The sequence below is a fragment of the Dipodomys spectabilis genome, unplaced genomic scaffold (assembly GCF_019054845.1).
Source record: "Dipodomys spectabilis isolate Male_0828 unplaced genomic scaffold, ASM1905484v1 ptg000549l, whole genome shotgun sequence".
Classification (NCBI taxonomy): domain Eukaryota; kingdom Metazoa; phylum Chordata; class Mammalia; order Rodentia; family Heteromyidae; genus Dipodomys; species Dipodomys spectabilis.
This window is the reverse complement of record NW_024871226.1, coordinates 349,389-367,833: the sequence shown is the minus strand read 5'-3', so window position 1 is coordinate 367,833 and position 18,445 is coordinate 349,389. Positions and strand designations below refer to the sequence as shown.

Here is an 18,445-nt window from a genome sequence, read left to right as displayed (position 1 = left end):
GCCAGTGCCCTGTGAGTATAGGTCTTGATTATTTCATTGCTATCATTTATAACTTACTCTCTGACAGAAACTAAGTTTCTCAGGGACTGGAACCAACCTTATCTCAGACTGTCCTATGTGCCTAAGAATACTCAATGGAGAAGGTACTCACTGTCTAAATAATAGCATCATCACTACAAATGCAGCAGCAAAAACTAAAACATTAGACCCTTGCTCAGTGCCATACACTGGTCACTGGGTTTTATACATGAAATCATGAAAATATGATCTAAGAATGCTAGTTCTTCTCAGTAGATCAGGGCTAATTAGGAGTCAATAAGATGAAGTATTATTCTAAAAACATAGCCTGAAGACTTCAAAGTAACCCCATACGCTCAAAATCAACATTTTGTCTAGCCTGAAGGTAAATTTACCTATAGTCCCCATAAATCAAAAACCATTCAATTCAGTTAAGATACTGAGGAATGTAGTTGAGAGAGATTAGAGAAGATGCCAGTAAATTCACTCTAATTCTTGAGAAACCATATAGCTGATAACTTCCATAATAAATCAGAATAGAACACTCTCAACAAAATATGCCCCAAAGGAATCCTTAAGAAGCAACTGGGTACAGTGGCTCATGCCAGTAACACCAGTTATGATTAGAGTGCAGGACAGGCAAAAAGTTAGCAAGACCCATCTCAGCCAATATGTCAGGAAAGGCAAGACATGTCTGTGGGTCCCAGCTGAGGAGGGTAAGAGGATCCTAGTCCAGGTGGACCATAGGCAATAAAAACAAGGCCTTATGTAAATAATAACTTGAAGCCCAAGGGGCTAAAAGTATGAGTTATATAGTAGAATGACTGCCTAGCAAGCACAAGGCCTTGAGTTCAAATCCTAGTATTACCAAACAGTTTTTTTAAAAAACAAACAGCTTATATTGTTTCTTCTTGTTCACTCTATGAAGGGGAGCATGACCTCTTACAGTAGGGAAAATTGCAATGACCCCATAAACACCCCCCTGCACCACCTTCCCAAGAGGAGCCATTATTGGGTCAAGGGGCTAAGCTATACCTGGGGTGATAAAAGTTGCAGGCTGTTGGCTCTGGCTGCCATCCCTTGCCCTATGCTCAAGCTTCCATCCAAGCCTTTGGCTCTCACTTTGTCCCGGGTCACATACATGGAATGCCTGTGAGGACGCTGCTGAGAGGAAAAGGGGCTGGTGTAGCCCAGCCCATAAGAAAACGATTCATGAGGTGTGGACAGTGAATGGGAATGGCTGCTGTCCATGTGTTCTGGCAGCTTCAACTCCTCCATGGTTTTTGAGTGCCTAGTGGTGGTTCGGCGGGAGTCCAGAGTGCCGTCGTTTCGATTATTTCTCCCCAAAGGGCTGAGCAAAGTTCTAGTGTCACTATGTCTGGTGGGGGTAGGGCTAGTGGGAGAGTTCAAGTCCAAGCAGCTGGATGGGAAGTATCTACTAGAATTAGTCTCTGGGATTTGAGCCCTGGTTTCAGAAAGGTTGCTCACAGACTTAGAGTCGCTCAATGCCCCGTGGCTTTTGGCCTTGGTCCTGTAGGAGGGACTCCGAGACGACTGGGGAATGGTGTCAATATAGCTGTGCCGAGTCTGCTTCTCACTAGGCTGTAGCGTCCCAGCTTTGCTCTGAGAGCTTTCCATGAATGAGTGTCGGGTCTGTTGAGATCTGCTGCTGGACTTGAGGTACTTTGTGCCTGGACCTTCCGAGGGCTTTGAGTCCATGTTAAAATCAAACTCTGTTTTGGACTTGGCTTCTTTTGGGCTGAGAAGGTGAGGCATGTTGTTGTTGGTGAGATCTTTGCTGGTAGACCCAGGCTGGGTGCTTGCTTGGTAGGTTTTGGTGTGCATTGGACTAAGTGTAGCTCCAGCAAGGTTTCCATTCAGGAAGCTTTCATTGGCAGGAAGGCCTTCATCAGCTCGTGGCAGACCCACACTTAAGTTCTGAATGTCCTTGCTGTTGGATCTGTGGTGAGACTGCAAAGCAGCACCTTTGCTGGCTTGGGTTCTATGTTAAAAAAAAAAAAAAAGGATGAGATTACTAAAGAATGCAGGCTGAAAAGAAAAAACAACACATGAAGAGTTCACAGAAAAAAAAATAAATGAAAACAAAAGTTTCCCTCAATAGTAGGCACAAAGGAAAAGAGAATACATACTTAACACCCTTCAGTGACTAAAAGGATTAACTATCTTAAATGTGTGACAGCCAATAACAAGGAACCTATTAGTCCCAACTACTCAGGATGCTGGGATACAAGAATCTTGATTTGAAGCTAGACTGGGTAGAAAAGTTCATGAGACTATCTACAATTAACAAAACAATAACAACAAACATGGTACTGGAGGTATGATTCAAGTGGTAAAGCACCATCCATGAATGAAAAAGCTGAGCAAGGGCACAAGGCCCTGAGTTCAAGCCCCAGGAACACATCTACACAGACACACATGCACATATATGCACATGTATGTTCATGCACACATATGTATACAAACAACACAAAGTTTCTCAGATTAAGTTGCTATGGTTTAGATGTACTTAAATGCATGGCTTAACTTGCTATTAACATAGTTTCTAACTGATAATCTAGTAAAATATGTTTCACTTCTGTGACTGTCCCAGAATATCTGCTAAAAAGAAGACAGCTGATGTTCAGGAGGTGTGGTTCAAGGGATATTGAATTTGCCTAGAAAATTTGAGGCCTTGAGTTCAAACCCCAGGACCACCAAAAAAGAAGAGCTTCTGCTTCACATACATACACCAATGAATCTTTTGTCTTTAGCCTATATAGTTAAGGAATGAGAATTCTAGCGATGTATTCATTAAAAAATACGACACTTGCTAGGCATGGGTGGCTCATGCCTGTAATCCGAGCTACTCAAGACTGCTAAAATTTGAGGATCATAGTTCAAAGGCAGTTGGGGCAGGAAAGTCCATGAGACTCTTATCTCCAATAAACTCAAAAAAAGCCAGAAGTGGCACTGTGGCTCAAGTGTTAGCGTGCTAGCCTTGAGCACAGAGAGGCTCAGGGATAGCACCCAGGCCCTGACTTCAAGCCCCATGACTGGCAAAACAAACAAACAAACAAAAAAAACCACCCAACACTTTAAAACAAATATAAACTGTGTGGTAAGACTTGTTGGAAATCATAATAATCTACGTTTCTGTTTTGGAGGCAATTGAGGATCTTCAAATATATGCTTGTACACTAATCAGGAATGTGTCACTACCTTTCAGATACCTCTGTGCACACCAAAGAAAAAAATGTCAGGCTTATGAAAGTGATAATTGCTTTACAAAAGACACAATTTGTTCTCTTCTTCTTCTTCTGTTTTTTTTTTTTTTGGTCATGGGGCTTGAACTCTGCCTGGGCGCTGTCCCTCAGCTCTTCAGCTCAAGGCGAGTGTTCTGTCACTTGAGCCACAGTGCCACTTCTGGTTTACTGGTGGTTAACTGGAGATAAGAGTCTCAAGGACTTTCCTGCCTGGGCTGGCTTTGAACCACAATCTTCAGATCTCAGCCTCCTGAGTAGCTAGCATTACAGGCATGAGCCACCAGTGCCTGGCTTGTTCTCTTATTTCAAACGTTATTATTCCAAATGGACTGAGTATTCTTTAGGACTCAAAGCTTCATTTCCTACCTAGTTTAATTCACAGCTATTAATCCAAAGGAAAACCTTGCCCTTTATTTTAAAGCTGAAACTAACATCATAACAAAGTCTGCTTTTCTTTTCTTTTCTTTTTTTTTTTTTTTGGGGGGGGGGGTCTGGTCGTGGGGCCTGAACTCTGGGCCTGGGCGCTGTCCCTCAGCTCTTCAGCTCAAGGCTAGCCCTCTACCACTTAAGCCACAGCGCCACTTCCGGCTTTTCTTTTCCTGCTTATGTGGTGCTGAGGAATCAAACCCAGGGCCTCAGGCATGCAAGGCAAGCGCTCTACCACTGAGCCACCTTCCCGGCCCCCAAAGTCTGTTTTTCTACTGTAACTAAAGGACTTAATTGTGTCTTAGAATATGCTAGGATGCTTGAAAATTAACATTTAATAATCCCATTATACTATATGCTCAGAAAATTTTGTAAATATTACTATTGCTAAAGATGATTTGATTTTGAAAAGTTTTATTCCATTATACACTACATGGAAGAAAAGTCTCCTCTTTCTCATGAATAATTGTAGTCCATGAAACTATGCCTTCTCATCTTCCCTGGGACACCGTACATGCTCAGCCATCAAATATAAGAGCTGCTTTCCTACTGGACCATTCAGATAGTAATCTTGCAAGAAATCTACAAGAAATCTGCAAGAAATTTTGTTTTGTTAAAACAAAAACACCCAACTGATATTAAGCAAGCCCGCAACACCACAGAAGAAAGCTCTATACCATAAACGCACTCCTTATCTCTCCCAGTTAGGTAACAAGAATTGCAATATTAAATATGAACTTAAGTTTGAGCTAACTTAATTTTTGAGCTAAATTTAGTAGATCCCAGATCTAGAAAGACATTACAAAAAAAAAAAAAAAAGGAAAGCTGAATTTCACTTTATGTAGATGGTATACTGAATCTATCTTCAGATTAATAAAGAACATTCTCGGCATCCTAAAGGTATCAGGCTTTAAAACCTTTAAAATTGTCAACTTACATCTTTGAAACTAAACTATCTCAGAACAATGTTTCAAAGACTCAACAATGATAGGCCATTTCATGTACAAATAGATCTCACTAAGCATGTTCGTTTCATTCCACTAGTGCTATTCCCAATCCATTCTCTACGCCCAGGGTCCCAATGTGGGAGAATGTGGCCCCTTGGCAGGGGCTGAACAAGGGAGGACATTGCAAGACAAGAGGAAACAAAGGCTGGAAGTCTCCGCTCCTTTCTGGCATCAGCAATCTGAGTGTGATCCCTTCAAATGACAGCTTGCATGGGGTGGCTCCTAATGTCTAGCTCCAGCTCTATCTGGGCCCTTTGAATGCTATTTTTCCCCCTTTCTCTTTCAGATCTAGAGATAGTACTGGAAGAGAGGTAATATATGCAGATATTGGGAAATGCCTAAAGCTTAAAAGAGGACCAGAAGGGGATAGAGAACAGTGAAGACAACTGCCAGAGCTTCTGAAATCTTAGAATCAGTGCTACTGATGTTATGCACAGGCCTACACATATTCATGGCAATGTAAACTACAATTTCTAATATGAAAAGAGAAGCTGTAAAGTTAAGGTAGGAACATTTTTCAAAATTTTAGGTTTTTCCATAGATGTATGAAGAGGCAAAATCACTATTCTGAGTATTTCTGCCTCAGGATTAATTGGAAGCCACTGAACTTTGTACATATAATAATTCCTATATAGAAAGGGCATCATACTATCTTCAAATTATAACTCTCCCAAAGCATAACAATAAAGAACAGTTTTGATATTTCCATAGGTCTCTGACACACAATTATAAAGAAGCTGTGTTAAAATGAAAACCACTGGAGATTTTACATATAAATTACTCTTAAATGGTTGGCAAGATATATAATGGATGGATAGTCAATGCACTAACTTAAACTTTAAAAGTAAAGATTAGAGGCCCAAAGCTACATTTGTAGGGAAAGGCTGGTATAGCAGGACTGGTGAGAGTACAGTGTAGGCAGCTGAAGCATCATCATGCCATGCCCAGAGTGACAGGAATTTCAGAAGAGCCTGGAAGCAACTTGCAGGAGGGTGAGTAACGCCTAAGTCCACTGCCTCCTACAGAGAAAAGAATTTGAAAGACAGGGTGACATTGTGTCTCCAGGCACAGGGAAGGGGGTGCCTATAATGGAAAACAATGGATATAGTGCTGTGAGTAGATCTAAATGGTCCTGGGAGGGCCAAGAGAGCCACCGTTTGTGTTATAAACTATAGTTGATACCCTGACAAGAAGAGCTTCCATGGAGTAAGTATAGACCATAGATAAGAGTTTGGGAGGAAAGCCCTCAAAATCTTGCAAGATAAGGTAAGATTCCTAAAAGAGAAACCACTTGGTACTTTTTCTTTAATATATTTAATACAGTACTGCCAACTGAAAATCAGCTCTTCCAGAGATTTTTTAAAAAATTATTTGTAATTTCTATTGTTATCTACTACAAAAGAGGCTGGAGGAATACTCAAAGATCCATACAAATCATCTCAAATACAACCATATATCCTCATTAAGAGATTATCCTAAAGAGACTTCCCAAAGGACAGCTTTGTGTCCCTGCTGGTTAACTGCAAGAACCCTCTCAAGGGAATCATTACAAGAAAAAACACATGTCACATTTCATGATATGGATTATATCACTGGCTACGGAACAAATTTATCATCTACCATACTTTGTATCATTAAGGTAATTTTCGTTGTAAACATAAAATAGAAGAGCCAAATGCTATCTCAGGTAGAGGGGAGACCAAAGGATCTGAACTGAGAATGACTCCAGAGAAGCCACAGGAATCTGAACCAGCCAAATGCAAAGGAGTAGCCAAATAGTAGTAAACTCTCATGGAAACAAACAACAAATAAACCAGCTAAGGATGATCTGAAAGATGTGAAGGGAAACAATAACTAAAACCAGTAATTTTAAAGAATAAACAGCTCTGAACCACAATCAAATTTTCACAGCTAAGCAGAGCTAATAAAGAACAAATGATTATCACGAATTTATGGATGCTCTCTAGGCCTAAATTGTACCAGGCTGTGAGTTTTCAAAATTCAAATCTATTAGAAACAATGTTTTATATAGAGGAAAAAATGGGGGGAGATTTAAATTTTCTTTTGCCAGTCCTGGGACTTGAACTCAGGCTTGGGCACTGTCCCTGAGCTTCTTTTGCTCAAGGCTAGCACTCTACCACTTGGGCCACAGCAACACTTCCAGCTTTTTCTGTGTATGTGGTACTAAGGAATCAAACCCAGGGCTTCATGCATGCTAGGCAAGCACTCTACCACTAAGCCTACATTCCCAGACCAAGATTTAAATTTTGCTTCATATTAAGAATCACAATTTTCTATTTGTCTTCTTAAACTAGATAAAAAGAAACTATTTCTATTTCCCATATCTAAAAATCCCAGAGGCTAGACCAGTCCTTGGGCGATGAAGGAAGATGAGGAGGTTGTACCTATAACATTGACTTACTGCAAATGAAGCCAACAGAATTAAAGAATGGGGTTGGGAATGTGGCTTAGTGGTAGAGTGTTTGCTTAATATGCATGAAGCCCTAGGTTCAGTTCCTCAGTACCACATACACAGAAAAAGCCAGAAGTGGCGCTGTGGCTCAAGTGGTAGTTGCTTACCTTGAGCAAAAGGAGCTCAGGGACAGTGCCCAGGCCCTGAGTTCAAGCCCCAGGACTGGCAAAAAATGTCAGGTAGGTGTGTGTGTGTGTGTGCAAAAATGTCAGGGGTGTGTGTGTGTGTGTGTGTGTGTGTGTGTGTTTGTGTGTGTGAGATACATTTTACCAAGACTGTGGAAAATAGGGAAGCACTGCTTTTAAGCATTGACTTTACAATTAACATATTCTTATTTTTATGTAAAATTAATTTCTCAACTGAATGATGAAAAGGCAAGAACAATGAACACACAAGGTCCTTCTCAAAGCTAGATACAGTGGTTCACATATAGCATCTCAGCTACTCATGAGGCTGAGATTGGGAGGATTACAGTTTGAGGCCATGCTGAGCAAAAAAAAAAAAAACCTTACCAGACCCCATTGCAGGAGAAAAATTAGGGTATAGTAGTACATGCCTGTTACCCCAGTTATAGAGGGAAAATGTAAATAGAAGTGTCATAGTTTAGGCCAGCCCCAGTAAAAAGCAGGACCCTATCTCAAAAATAACCAGAGCAAAAAGGGCTGAAGGCATGTCTCTACGAGTAGAGCACTTGCCTAGCAATTGTTAAGGCCATGAGTTAAAATGCCAGCACCTCCAAAATAAAAGTGACCCTTGTAAAGACCTGGCTCATTTGGTTCAGTTGCAAAGACTGCCTCATCCATAGTTTTGTCATCTTTTTCTTCCAGGATTCCCTTTGTCCCCGTTTATCCCTCATCCTCCAAACATTACTCCTGGGTGCCATTTACACAGAACCTGCTATCTCTCAAGGCTAAAAAACCTTTAGTCGCTAATTCAATGCTACCTTTCCAAGGGAATATATAGGTTTCCATAATACACTTGTTAAAGATATGAAAGTCTTTAAGACCCACACGATTCTTTAATTATAGTTCTGAATCATGTAATAAGCATAAGGAAGATATTTTTGAATTAAAGAGGGCTTTCCTTCTTTTTTTTTCTAATTGCATAATTTTAGCATCCACCTCTTCCACCTACTTGTAAGACCAATAGTACATCTGTATTTCCTTAAAAGGGAATATTTACCTATTAGACAATGTGCTGCTTTCCACGTGATAAGGTTTCCTTTTTGTTGACCTTGAAGGGGAACGATCCAAAAGTCTCTGGGTTTGAAATGTAGGGTGATTCAAACACTGTTCTGTCAAGTATCTGTCAGCTGGATCCAACTTCAGTAAATTCTTAGGAAATAAAAGTTTAGAAATAGAAAGGACATTAAAATGTCAAATTTAAACTCTGGGGAAAAATTTATTTTTGTTTCATAGAAAAGAAATACATGGTTAATGCAGAAAATCTAGCCAACACAATTCAGGGAGAAAAAGACTAAATCACCTTCTACTATAAAATCTAGGTAATATTATACATATAAGTTTTATATTCTGTACTTTTTACTTATCAAAACATTTTTTGTAGCTGGACGCTGACGGCTGTAATCCTAGTTACTCAGGAGGCAAGATCTGAGGATCACGATTTGCCGCCAGCAGGAAGTCCATGAGACTCTTATCTCTAATAAACTACTTAGAAAAAGCTGAAAGTACCAATGTACTCGAGTGGTAGAGCACTAGCCTTGAGCAAAAGAAGCTCAGGGATGGTACTCAGGACTGAAAAAAAAAGTAAAATACTTTAAATATCTTTTAAATAAGTATATATGCATTTTTCATCTTTCCTCTGTCCCCTAGATATCAGTAATTTTCTCTGAGGGCAGCTCAGGTGACCAGTTTCTTGTGCAAATTTCTGCAGGTATATTCTACACATGTATCTCTAATTGATCTTTTCATTTTACCCAATGTGTACACTTTCCACTTGACATACAATTGTGTGTGTGTGTGTGTGTGTGTGTATGTGCACGTGCGTGCTGATACTAAGGCTTTAACACAGTCTCAATGTAACACCTGGCTTTCTTGCTCACTTGAGACATGCTTCCAGTATGGTATTTTGCTAGTTAATTGGACACTTGCAAACTTCTTTGCCCACGCTGACTTCAAACTGTGACTTCCAGGTGTCAGCCTCTCCAGCAGTTAGTATTATAGGCATGAGCCACGGGCATCTGGCTTGACATTCAATCTTAAGAGATCGTTCCATATTAATTCCATGAATGTCCTTTAGTTTGTTCTTAGCAATTCCCAAATGACAAGCACTCAGGTTGTTTCCCTTTTAATGAACAATATGGCAACATATAATTTTACAACATTTTTGTTTTTATTTTGTTTTTTGATAGCCTTCTGCATGCTAGCTGGTGTGTTCTAACAGCATGCTACATCTCCAGCTCTTACATGTATGTAGAAGTTTATGGTATGGATATATCATGATTTGTTTAGAGAGCATCCTACTGTTGGACATTTAGGTGGCAGCCACTTTCCACTATTATAATTAATGCCGTGACAAACACCTGAAATCTTCCCTAGGATAAATTCCTAAAGATGGAACTGCTAGGTATGGAAACTCAATGATTCTCTTCTGTGTGTTGCCAAATGACAGCCTAGGAAGAGTATACTCCTCTAAGCAATTTCTTGGTAACTTCACTAACAACAGGCTCGCTCATTCTTTTTAGTTGTTGTAAGATGAATATTTTTCCATGTTTATTGATTACTTATGTTTTCTTATTTTTCTCTTTCTGTATCTATTTAGTTATTTGTAAAGGTTCTTTATCAAAGCACTAAACCTTTGTTTTAGGTTGCATACATTAGATTCTTTACAACTAAGATGTTTTCTTCCAATATTATTATTTAACTTAGTGAGCTGTCACACTTTTAATAGGTAAATCATAATTGTGACTGACTTACCCATACATGAAACAAATACCTAACAAATCTATGTAGTCTAATACAGCAAAACAAAACCTATATAGACTAATACAACCTAAAGGGGAAATTTAGTACGCATAAAATCTCAGGATTCACAAATCCAGCTCTAGCTTACTTTTGGTTTTGTGCATAATTAATCTCTTTGTGGCTATTAAGAGCAAATTTGCTCCCAAATCAGCCAGATTTCAATCTCAAGACAACCACCTTCGATCTAGTACCACAGAAAATTTGAATTTTGAACCTGTTGCAACAATGAGAAGTACAAGTTGTCATGTCCAAAACGAGCTTTACAACGTCGGTGCGGGGGGGGGGGGGGGGGGGGGGGAAGGGAAGGGAAGGAGAAGGATTGGGATTGGGGGGGAGGGGGGAGGCTGGGAAGGGATGTGAAGGGTAAACCAAAGGAGGAGGCTGCAATGCTTGGTAAGAAATGTACGCATTATCCTGCCCATGTAATTGTAACCCCTCTGTACAGTATGTTCACAAATAAATTAAAAAAAAAAAAGAAAATTTGAATTTTGATACTACAATAATACTAAATACTTCTGGCCAAAAGATATTATTAAAACTCAAGCCACTAATTACATGTAAATATATTTACAACAATATTGATTCAAACACATCTCTGAAATTATCTCAGTCATTTCTTCTTCCTTATTACAGAACTGAAACTTTGGGAGCATATAAAATGATTTTGAACCAGCAGTTCAAATAGTTACCATAAAAAAGTATGAACTATAAGTTACTAGGTAAAAACAAAGGAGTCCGGGCAAGGTGGTGCATGGCTGTGATCCCAGCACTTGGTAAACAATATAGGACTCTGTCTCAAAAAGAAACCCACAATTAAGCAAATAAAAACCAAAAATGGAAAATCAGTCTTTAAGCAATCTTTTAAATTCAAAGATTTAATTCTTTTTTCTACACATGGCAATTCAGAAGCCAAAGATCTATGAGCTTTAGAGTTATTTAGGGCTTGAGGTGGGGTGCAAGTGGGAGAATACTTGACTTGCAAGTACAAGACCCAGAGTTTAAACCCCCGTACTATAAAAATTATAAACTATTTTTATTTGATATCAAGGAAAAATTACTGTATCCAAAAAACTGTATTTATATGTATGAATACAGATATTAATTCCAAATTACTTAAAAGGATGAGGTCTTTATGAGGAAAGTATGAAATCTGTCCAGTTAATAGATTTAAATTCAGTATGTAGGGAAACATCCTCATCATCATATTTTTAACTAAATCAGAGCCAATATAATTACTGTAGCTATTCTCTATAGTGCTAAGCACATGAATTAATTTTGATTATTTACATTCCCATTAAAATGGAAAATTTAGACAGATTCGAGATGAACATTTTAGTTATTTAGTATATGTGGACATAATTACCAAGACAGCTTTATAGAATGTCAAAGAGATTGTTTCTTTATGAAAGAATAATTGATGTTTTCACTTATAATTTATTTGTTTTTGTTTTGAGATGGTCTTGCTATGTAGCTCAGACTGGCCTCCAACTGGAGAACATCCAGCTTCAGCCTCTCAAGTCCTGGCATTACTGATGTGTGATACCAGGTCCAGTTATAATGTGTACCAATATGCCTATTATTTTTCTGTGGTGTGTGTATGTGTGTGTGTGTGTGTGTGTGTGTGTGTGTGCAATTCAGAACTTCACACTTGTTAGGGTGCTAATACTTCTTGACCCACGTCCCCATTCCTTTTGCCTTTTAGTTTGATTTACTGATAGGGAGGGTATCATGTTTTGACCTGGACTAGCCTCAGACTACAATCCTCCTATCTGTGAATCTTTAGTAACTGGGATTACAGACATGTGTCACTATACCTATTAGGTTTTTTTTTTTTTTTTGAGGCAGGATCTGGCTAACTTTTTGCCCTCTGGCCTCAAATGGAGATCCTCCTACCTCTGCCTTTCAAGTAGTCGAGATTACAAGTGTGAGCCACCACACACAGCCTTATAATTGGTGTTTTTCATTATTAAAATTCATTTTCAAAAACAAGAGAGACAATGGCATTTGCAGGGAAATGGATGGAGCTAGAAGGAATCATGTTGAGCGAGGTTAGCCAAGAACGAAGAGACAAACGGTACATGGTCTCCCTCATAAGTGGATGCTAAATCCAAAAGGTTAGTGATACGACAAAACTAACAGGACTTAAGAAACAAAGAACTCCCGCTCATCTGGTTGAACCACTACTAAATATCCTCATGCTGCTGATCACAAATATGGTATATAACATGTGAACACTGTTATATATTACAGACTGTGGTAGACAATTTGCTCCAGGGAAGTTAGAATGAACTTGTGACTTTGAAATTATGTAATCATTTAATCACAATCAAAAAAAAAAAAAAAAAAGAACCTCGGGGAAGGGAGGGAGGGAGGGGATGGTAGGGGGAAAACAATGGAGGGGGTAACAATGTTCAAGAGGAAGTGTACTCATAACCTCACTCATGTAACTGTAACCCTCTGTATAGTAGCTTTACAATAAAAAAATAAAAAAAATTAAAAAAAAAAAAAAAAAAAACAAGAGAGACAAAAGGAATGACCCTATGTATATAACATTCAACAATAACAAGGCAATATTCATCAGTGACATACATCAGCATTATGGCTTCTGAGGCAGTGTAGAATAGAGGTATATAGCCTAAGCAGGATCATAATTTCATGTTTCTTGGCTTTTGTGTTATTTTAGTTAGAAAGAACTAAATGTTTGAGATTCCTGGGGTATTAATAATTTTCTGTCTCAAAATAGGTAACAGGCTATAATTACATTGTAAAAACTAAATGTGATATATATATATATATATATATATATATATATATATATAAATAACTTGAACACTTTCTGAATATACATTTCAAAAAATATTTACTATTAGAATTTTGACTGTAAGCATGTTAAATAAATAGGAATTAGAATGTTTTACTCTCAAACTGGTAGCAGTGAATAAAGATTCAGGGTACTTTTTAACTTTTATTTGTGCTGGCATGTATTTAATACTCAATTTTATTCAGGCACTATACTGATGACTGACAGTTACATTTAATAATTATATTCAAAAGTTTAATTATTTTTAACTAAAAAATACAAAAAGTAAGAAATATGAAAATGTATTTAATTCCATTTTCCTACCTTATTCTATTTACATCTTAAAAGTCACCAAACAACTAAGGCCAGATCAATAAGTATTGACTGTGTGAAAGAATGTATTGACAAAACCCAAGTGATTTAAGTGATTACTTATGCCTAATTAAACTGAAAGAGATTTGAAGGTTCTTTTTGAAATTGCATTTCTCGATGTATGTTCGTTCAGAACATTGGTGCTTTCTTAAGAGTTTCATAAAATCAGTATTCAGTATTTAATTAAATTTGGGAACTGCTGAGACAGAAATACTTCTTTACTGTGAGATTTCTGAACGCCTCTGTATGTTAATGAATCTTGTGAATCTTTACTAAAGGTTATATGGTATGTGGCCTTTCCTAAAGGCCACACCTCCCTCCCCCACTTCTGCCCCCACACCTGTTTACATTGTGTTCCCTGGAACACAGATTAATGTAGGTTAAAGCACAGCAAAGTTCTAAGAATGCAGCTTAGCAACTTCCAACTGTGCTAAATGTGTCTTTGAAGGCTATGTGCAATGTAGTCTCCACTGATTGTGATGGCTGACTGAAGGAACATAAAACAAAACTGATCCATTAAAAAACCGTGCTTTTTGAAGACCTACTATCAAGCAACTAACACTTGTTTGAGCACTTGCTGAATGCAATGAAAGCTGGGGAAGTATGAAAAATAGTTCTCAAACAGCTAACTACCAGCTACTAGAAGATAAACATGAATAAAGAAATTTGAAGATGATTTTAATAGTCCAGGGCAGGCCTCTTCTAGAAAGAAGGGCTAGCATGAGGAACACCGAGGCCATAGTAGTGGTAGTGACCCTGACACATCTTAAGTGTCAGAAAGAGTCTTCTATTTGGGAAAGAAAACAGGTCAGAAAAAGAGAATTAGCTTCAAGGTTTCAACCTGTATAGATTATCAGAAACCTTAAAAATCATGTAAAAATTATAGAATCTCTTTTCCTTCAATATTCACTTTTAATATTTGTTTGAAAAACCTATGCCTGTACAGCTCTTGAATGTCCACAGGTTGTGTTTTTTTTTTTTTTTTATTATTCTGCTCATGTTACGGAAATAATTTAGGAATCCCATGTTCCTGGATAGATGGACTATGACAATACCAGATTCTGGTTACAATTGTAAATATGTCTTTTTACATGACATAGTTACCCCCCTTCCCCATTATTTACCACTATATGTCTACTAGCAGAACATTTGATTCATAAATACATGGTCACATGTAGACAAAGAAAATCCATTAACTTTTGGTACAGACATCATCAACATCTCTTACCTTCATTAGGTCAAGTAATACACTATTTAAAATTCCAAGGTATCTTCTTTCCAATGACTGAGGATGGTTAACAGCAGGAAACTGTAAGGACAACATTAACAGTGATGTTAGCATTTGGGAAGGACATGCATGATCAAGTGAGCACTGCAAAAATTATTGCTCCAGTGACAATCAAATCAAATTCATATTTGTATATTACTTTTGGTATCTATGTATTTAACTATGAATTAGTAGGACTGGATGTTAAGTAACTTCTACGAACTTGGACGATAATATTAAGGCTTGTAAGATAAACTAAACTATAAAATATGATTTTGTATGTACACAGATTTATAGAATATTGTCTGCTTATACAATTCAGGTCTAAAACCAACTAGAAGGAATTTGTCTACTTGTACTGACAACTTGTGTGTGTGTGTGTGTGTGTGTGTGTGTGCGCGCGTGCGCGCGGGTGTACACGCACGTGCATGCCAGTCCTGAGGCTTGAATACAGAGAGTGGATGTTGTCCCTGAGCTTTTTTTAACTTAAGGCTAGCATTCTACCATTTGAGCCACAGTTTTACTTCTAGCTTTTTTAGTAGTTCATTTGGAGATTAAGAGTCTCACAGATTTTCCTGCCCAGGCTGGCTTTGAACTGTGATCCTAAGATCTCAGCCTCCTGAGTAGCTATGATTACTGGCACGAGCCAACAGCACCCAGCTATACTGACAACTCTTAACTGCTAACAGTAATTTGGGGCCTAACAGAAAAGACATGATATGGTATCATGTAATATTTGTATTCCTTTTTCATAAGAACAAATAATATACTTCTAAAAATAGGGAAGTAAAAAAAGAAGAGGGCAGCAAGAGGCCAGAACCTGAAAAGTGACAAAAGTACAAATAGCATATTCAGACACATTTTTTTTATTGCTCTTAATGTGCTCTTTAAGCAAACTATTTTCAAATTCCCACTTATTGTAGGCTGGAAAAAAGGGCAAATATAACCACCTAGATCAATAGTTTTTAAAAAACAAAATCAGAGGAAGGGTGAAGCTTATTTTGACATTTTATCCTTTCCTTTGCCAATTTACACGTGGAAGTATCTGAGCAGATATTGATGATACTGGGTAAGATGTTGGCAGAGTCCATTACTATGTACTCTCTTCTAAATGTGAGGGCCCATAGTGTGTGTTTCCTTTATACCAACATAAAAACAGTTCAAAGTACAGAAATCTGTCAACATGAGAAACAAGAGGATACAAGGACTACTTATGTAGTAAAATTCAAACAAAGTATTTAATTAAAGAATAATTATAATATTACCCCTATGTGCTTGGTCAGGCAGCAGACACAGGATATAGTTAAGACTTAAACCCTGAACTTGGCAGATCTGAACATTCTACTGGAAGCTCAGAACAAAAAGTGAACAAAAGTCAGGTATAGTAGGACATGCTTATAATCACTTAGAAGGGAGAAGCAAGAGGAAGCTGTCCTGGGCTACATAGCAAGTCACTGTCTTAAAAAACTGAAAACGAGGGCTGGGAAAGTGGCTCAGTGGTAGAGTGCTTGCCTGGCATGCATGAGGTCCTGGGTTCAATTCCTTAGCACCACATAAACAGAAAAAACCAGAAGTGGCGCTGTGGCTCAAGTGATAGAGTGCTTGCCTTGAGCTGAAGAGCTGAGGGACAGCGCCCAGGCCCAGAGTTCATGCCCCATGACTGGCAAAAAACAAAAACTGAAAACGATAAACAAGAGACCCACATGGTTTGTGACTATCTAAAGAAGTTGCAGGTAATATTTTAACTAGATTTGGAAAGAACATGAAAAGAAGGATAGCATCTTCCAGACAGAGGAAGAAGGAGGAATAACATGAACTTAACAGTGACACACAATCAAAAACCCAAAACTTATTTCTGAGGGAAGTGATGCTATTCAAGGCATTTCAGGTATTATTCTTACTTTAGAGATGAAGAAAATGATGATCAGAAAGTTCAAATAACTAGTTCAAGGAAAGTTATATAATTAGTTATATAATTAACAAGCAGAAGAAGAGGATTTGCTCCTAGGCCCACTATCCAAACCCATACTTTCTAATCTGAAGCACTTCTCCTAAGGCAGGTATAGAAGTTCCTTTTGATGTAAATGGAACATTAAATATCAGCCCCAAGTGAAAGAAAGACACCCGCCATGCTATGATAAAAGACCCTACACCAGTACATTTTAATTAGTACTTTAATTCTGTGATCTACCTTATACTAGTAGATATCCTCTCCTTTTCTTTCCCTAGAAATGACATTTAATTGAAAAGAAAATCCTGAAAGGCAAAAGTTAAGGTAATTTAGATTTTTAAAAGTTTAACAAATTCAGTTAAAATAGTACAATCACTCTCAGACTAAACTGTTTAGAAATATTACAATAAAAGGATCTCTGGATGCCAGTGGCTCATGTCTGTAAACCTAGCTACTTAGAAGACAGAGATAGGAGGATCTAGGTTCAAGGCCAGCTCAGGCAGGAAAGTCTACTAGAGCCAATCTCTAAAAAAATACAGCCAAAAAAGCAGGGCTAGAGGCATGCCTCAAGTGGTAGAGCTCCAGCAGAACAAATTCAAGACTTTGAATTCAAACTCCAGTATACAATTGCAAAGAGCTACTTAAAAGAGAATACAATGGGCAGTACAGACAAGATGTCAGCAGAATGTTACAGTTGCTCCGGAGAGGGATTTGCCTGTCTACTCGAAGGGTTTTATGGAGGAAGAAAACTGATTTGAGATAGATAGGAAATGCAGCACTATAGAAGCTACAAGTTAAGGACTTGGATGGAGGTTCCTGGTGGCACTCAAAAATAGAGGGTGTAGGGAGGGCTAAGAACAAAGGATCTTTAATTTTACCCTAAGGAATTTAAACTTCAACAATCCTGTAGATGTTTTTAAGCAAAGAGGAGATAAAATGTATGATTTGAGAAATGTTAAGACAAGTGAAAAGAGAAAGTTCAAGGTATCGTTTCTGTATTTCAAGTAAACGTGACAAGGCAAAAAAAGCATGAGGGAGACAGAGAAAGGAAATAAGCTTAGTTTGAGTGCTGACAGTAGACTGGTTCTATTAATAACTCAGGTATTTAGTGAGTATCCACTAAATAAGCTAGTTTCTTTGTTCAACAAAAGTAATGGAAAATGACAAACTAAAAACAGTCACCTTCCCCCCCTCCCCACTCCCCCGACAGCCATATCTTAGAACTGTCCTTCATGATAAATTATACAGGACTCTAGGCATTCACACATAGTGAGACTAAAGGAGGATACCCTCAGGGGCAGAATGCAAAGGCACACCGCCTATGTGGTTCTAATTATATAAAATAGTATTTATCAAAATAAACTCCAGGAAATGGAAACAAAAAAGAAAAAGAAAAAGAACTGTCCTTGCTGCCAACTCCATTGAATTCTCTTTCCTCTTCTTTCCCCCTGAACAAACACATCTGGTGGTTTTGGAAGAAAGCCTGAGATCAAGGCCATGTCTGCCGCTGACGCCCCTAGTGGACACAGATGCTGTTGAAACCTTGAAACTACTCAAGAAAAGATTGGGGGGGGGAGGCGAGAGGGGGGAGAGAGATGGGAAGGGGAAACAAAGGAGGAGGCAACAATGCTTGGTAAGAAATGCACTCCTTACCTTGCCCATGTAATTGTAACCCCTCTGTACGATATTTTCACACACACACACACAAAGAACAAAACCAAAAAAAAAAAAGATTGTACTCCAACCATGCCTTCTTCTTCTCACCTGGCTTCCATCTGCCCCACCTGACTTCATTTTTTCTGCCTAATATTTAAAGGAGCCCTAGTTGAAAGGAGATGTGCCATTTCCCCTTCAGCCAGACTGAAGGACAAAGCCTGACTG

At 38.3% G+C, this 18,445-nt stretch overlaps 1 protein-coding gene across 1 annotated transcript in view; it reads right to left on the bottom strand.

The window, feature by feature from the left end:
• Cdkl5 (cyclin dependent kinase like 5) overlaps nt 1-18,445 on the bottom strand; it is a 155,660-nt gene that overhangs the window by 23,744 nt on the left and 113,471 nt on the right. Inside the window, exons 11-13 of the mRNA XM_042670408.1 lie at nt 14,575-14,655; nt 8,373-8,524; nt 1,054-2,020 (exon numbers count right to left, since the gene is read on the bottom strand). Of these exons, the coding sequence (XP_042526342.1) occupies nt 1,054-2,020; nt 8,373-8,524; nt 14,575-14,655 (1,200 nt within the window). The remainder of the gene's footprint in view (nt 1-1,053; nt 2,021-8,372; nt 8,525-14,574; nt 14,656-18,445) is intronic.